The 4509-nt window shown below is 39.2% G+C and overlaps 1 protein-coding gene across 1 annotated transcript; it reads right to left on the reverse strand.

Moving 5' to 3' along the window:
• Window positions 1–906: 906 nt before the first annotated feature.
• On the reverse strand, window positions 907–2577 carry MC4R (melanocortin 4 receptor). Its single transcript, XM_043977098.1, has one exon. The coding sequence runs from the start codon at window positions 2165–2167 to the stop codon at window positions 1169–1171; it is 999 nt and encodes a 332-aa protein (XP_043833033.1). The 5' UTR covers window positions 2168–2577; the 3' UTR covers window positions 907–1168.
• Window positions 2578–4509: the final 1932 nt, after the last annotated feature.

The following is a 4509-nucleotide window of genomic DNA, read 5'->3' on the forward strand; positions in this document are numbered from 1 at the left end:
CAAAATGAGAGTAGTAAGTAATTGTGCTAATTGGAGATCCTGGGGTTGTATTCTTCAGTGAAGTAATACAACAGGTCACCTGCTTTTAAATTCAGACAAATATTATTGGAACATGGTCATTCTGGGGATGGAGACTTTGCCCAAGAACCAATTTAGCTTTCAGCAATTTACCTCCAACCCACAGTGGTAAGATGTCAGAGGATACCAAATTGCTTACTTATTATTATTTTTTATAGGAATTGATATTGACATTTGGTTTCTGATGGAGGAACAGGCAAATTGCTTTGCCTGAACCCCTTTGTTTTTCATTCAGCTCTGCAGGGTATATACTCTCCTACATTAAATAAAATCAGAGACTAGAGTCTCTCCTTTCCTTAATGGTTGGAAGCAAAAGAGAAGCACAAAAGAGTATGTTCCCAGCAGCACTCAGTGACCAGAATGATAGCTGCTTCACAATCAGACAATTTGGTTGAAGAAATGAAAGTATGTACTTGCACAGATGCATCCCTTCCATCTTTAAAAAGGCCCATTGCTTTGGGCCTCAAAACTTCTTTCTACCTCTTTTCCTGGGTAGTCTTATTTAGAGAGTGCTTGTTAAAAAGAAAATGAACTGTTCTGCTGTTTTGGCAAAAGTGGAAGGAAAAGGCTTTTCTTAAATCACTCATTCTTTCTGTTCGGGTTAATCTTTCTAATCAGTGTGGTCTCACATTTCAAAATATTTTCCCTTTTAGAACCCATTCAAATCGATACTTTAAAATGCTGTGTAATTAAAGATTAACAATTATTGACAAGTCCACCAATGATGAGAATGAATTCTTTATTGGTTACATGAATTAACTATTTTTAATTTTTACACCCCAAAGGGCATACTATTATGTTTTAAATAAGGTTGTACTTTTTTTTTAAACACAGAGAAGCTGAAATTAGCATATTGTTAGCATTTCACATCTCAAAAGTTATTATGGCATTTAAACAAACAAAAAAACCTTAGAGACTAGCATATTTTTTCACATTGAAAATAAATCACAATCCAGTTTGTTTAGTTTTTGTTTTACAAATGATACACCGAACAAGTCATATACAATACAGAAAGCTGCTTGTGAAGTACACAGTCCAGGTTCTGTTGAGAGAATTCCATGGAGGATTAAGTACAGGTCAGTGAGGTGTTTTAATATCTGCCAGATAAATCACAGGGGCCTCCTAGAGTATAACAACAGATGATCTCCTTGAAGGTTTTCCTCAGTTCTTGACTCCGAAGGGCATAGATAAGGGGATCAATGATAGAATTACACATGATGAGGATGAGATAAAAGTTGAAGTGGGACATGAAACACACACAGTATGGATTTTGGGGGCATGAGATATAGAAAATCAGGTGGAGGAAAAAGGGGGCCCAGCATACCACAAAAACCCCAATCAGGATGGTCAGGGTAATAGCCCCCTTCATGTTGGCCCCTTGGCGGATGGTGCCTGTGCCAGGGAGAACTGCAATCCTCTTAATATGAAGACGGGCCATCAGGAACATATGGACATAGAGAGAAGCCATGAGAGCTAGCATGGTGAAGAACATGCTAATGAGACAGATGATGACAGCACTACTGTCTGAGTAAATTATAAACAAAATGCCGGACAATGTGCAAGCTGCCCAAATACAAGTGATGATGATCCCAACCCTCCTAACTGTCATGATGTTATGATATTGCAGAGCATAGAAGATAGTAAAGTACCTGTCCACTGCAATAGAGAGCAAGCTGCAAATAGAGGCAAGCAGAGAACTGCAAATCACCGAGTCAATGACATTATCGATGTTCACCGTGAAACTTTGTGCATCAGTGTCAGTGCTGTTTAGCAGGGTGATGACAATAGTCTCTGATCCATTGGAGACGCTCACCAGCATGTCAGCCACGGCCAAGCTACAGATGAAGAAGTACATGGGGGAGTGGAGATTCTTGTTCTTGGCAATTGCCACGATCACCAGGATGTTCTCCAACAAGCTGATGATACCCAGGGTGACAAACACCTCAGGAGAGACAAAAAGTTGTTCGTAGCAACCCCCGTCCAGGTAACCTTTGCCAAGGGAGTCATTGGTACTGCTGTGCAAGACATGGCTGTGGTTCCAGAAGTGGAGAGAGGGGTGCATTCCATGGTAGTAGTGTGTGGAGTTCATTTTAGAAAGAACTCAGTCAAACTCCTCCTAAAATGGTTTAAAAACCTCTAGTCTCTTCCAAGGGGCTTTTCACTAGTCCCTCAAGGTACCAAGTCAGAAGGTGGTCCTGGCACTCAGGGCCATGTCTCCCAGTTTTAGTGCAGTTCTAGTTTTCTTTAGGAACAGTTCGGAGCATTGTCACTTTAAGTCCTGAAGTTTAATCAGTTCTAGTCTCAGCTGCAAAGAGCTTCAGTTCACGTCTTCTTCCCTCTCTTCTCCCTTGAGCTTTTCCTTAAGCTTTATTTATTCGATCCTTTTCAAAATTATTTTTTCCTAGCAACCGCGGTTTCGCTGAGAAAACTCAGGGTGGGCATGTTAATGTCAAATGCTGCTGGATAGAAACTATCACCAAGTGCAGGCATCATGCAGAATGTCAGAAGCTATGCATGCTGGCTGCTGATTTTTATGGTGTGTGGAGGGAGAAAAAAACGGGGTGGGGGGGGAGAGTTGTTAGGGCTTGCTCCACCTCCTCTTTGCTGTCCAACCAATACAGATGAAGTACAGTGTGAGTCTAGGAGATGCTGATTATATTTCAGAGCGACAAATTGCCTGGTCAAACAGGTTTGGATGCAGCCGCTCCTGGAATCGAGAAGCAGAAGGAGTATGAGAGATTTATTTTGCTTTCTCAAGTTTTGAGACTAAGTAACTTGGTCCCCTAGGGAACGTTCTGTAGCATAGAACCTCCCCCCCACCCCAGTCCTCTCTAAGCAATGCTATAATTTCCTGTCCAAAAGTGGCTATGTCAGTTTTTCCACGTGCACACCATTTGCAAAGCATGCTGTTTTGTATGTCTAAAATCACCTAGTGATCATTTAGCTGATATGTCCAATTGCTCCTTCCCCCTGTGTAGCTCTCTGAATTATGAAGTACTTTGGATTGGGTGGGCAACAATGCCTTACTTTTTAAAGAGCTAGATACCTAGGACAAAAAAAAAAAGTCATAATAAAAGAATATGCCAGCAAATCACCCTATTATTAGGCAGGTAGAATTAATTTATTAAGAGGTTGAAGAAGAAACGAGTCTGTTTTATTCAGAAATCTTGCATTGCTCATACATGTGGTTCCTATTATTCCAGATGAAAATGCCTTTTAGTCCCTTTCAAGACAACTAAAATTCATATAAATTACTTTATATGTGTGTATATATGTGTATCTATCTATCTATCTATCTATCTATCTATCTATCTATCTATCTATCTATCTATCTATCTATCTATCTATCTCCTTTACTCAGAGAAAAAATGACAAAGTTCATTAATGTGGCAATTAATGACAAGTTTTTAAAATGAAGATTCTTACTCAGCCTTAAGAATGATCTAGTATGGGAAAGGAGGTGGCCCCTTGAATATTAAATACTGAAATGCTTAACAAGTCTATTTAATCAAGTAAACATAAGAGATCCACTCTTCTTTATAATAAGATTTTTGAAATTCTTTCCCAAGCTGGTTTTACATGGAAAAAAAATCAGCATTTGTTTTTCCAGTTGAATGGAACTACTTCAGTCGTTTTCAAATTGGTCTTACGCCTTCATTTTGAACTTCAAGACTCTCATCTGTAATCAAGAGTTGGGTAACATGTTTTTGTGAATATGAAGGAAGATACTCAACTACAAAGGTGAGAGAGGGATGCTGTGGGAGGCTTGAGGACAGGAACATGTTTAGAAGAGCCTCTAAGTGAGTGGTAAGTTAGTGAATTGATTAGGAGGTATAAAAGGAATGTCTTATTACAATTCAGTAGTAGATGGGAATGCTCTCAATGAAAATGTCAACCCACCACCATGCCTTTGGAGACTTTTTAAAAGATTGCTTAAGGGAAAAAGAAATCCACTATTTCGTGGCCAATTTAAAATGATAAGCCTTTCTCAACTTAACTAGGTTGATTCTTGAATGGCTATTCATCTTTGTACTTATATCGTTATTGTATAATTCTATTTGGCACTTTCTTAGCAAAGATATTGGAGTGGTTTGTAATTTCTTTCTCCAGCTCATTTACAGATGAATAAACTGAGACAAATAGAGTTAAGTGACCTGCCTTCACACAACTAATAAGTGTCTGATATCAGGTTGAACTTAGGGAGATGACTCTAGGCCTGGCACTCTATCTACTCTATAACCTAGCTGCCTCTGTACCTGTACGTGTACTTGAGCCTTTTTAGTTTATTAGGCTTTACCAGAGTATGTACTCTGGACTTGAAAAATTGAATAGCACCTTTGTACCTCTTATAAAATCTAGGGTTCCTTAGCCCTAGAACGCCAATTCTCACTGGAAAGTTGTGTCTTAAGAAGTACAGTGAACACTTAGGAG

The sequence above is a fragment of the Dromiciops gliroides genome, chromosome 1 (genome assembly GCF_019393635.1).
Source record: "Dromiciops gliroides isolate mDroGli1 chromosome 1, mDroGli1.pri, whole genome shotgun sequence".
NCBI classification, from domain to species: Eukaryota; Metazoa; Chordata; class Mammalia; order Microbiotheria; family Microbiotheriidae; genus Dromiciops; species Dromiciops gliroides.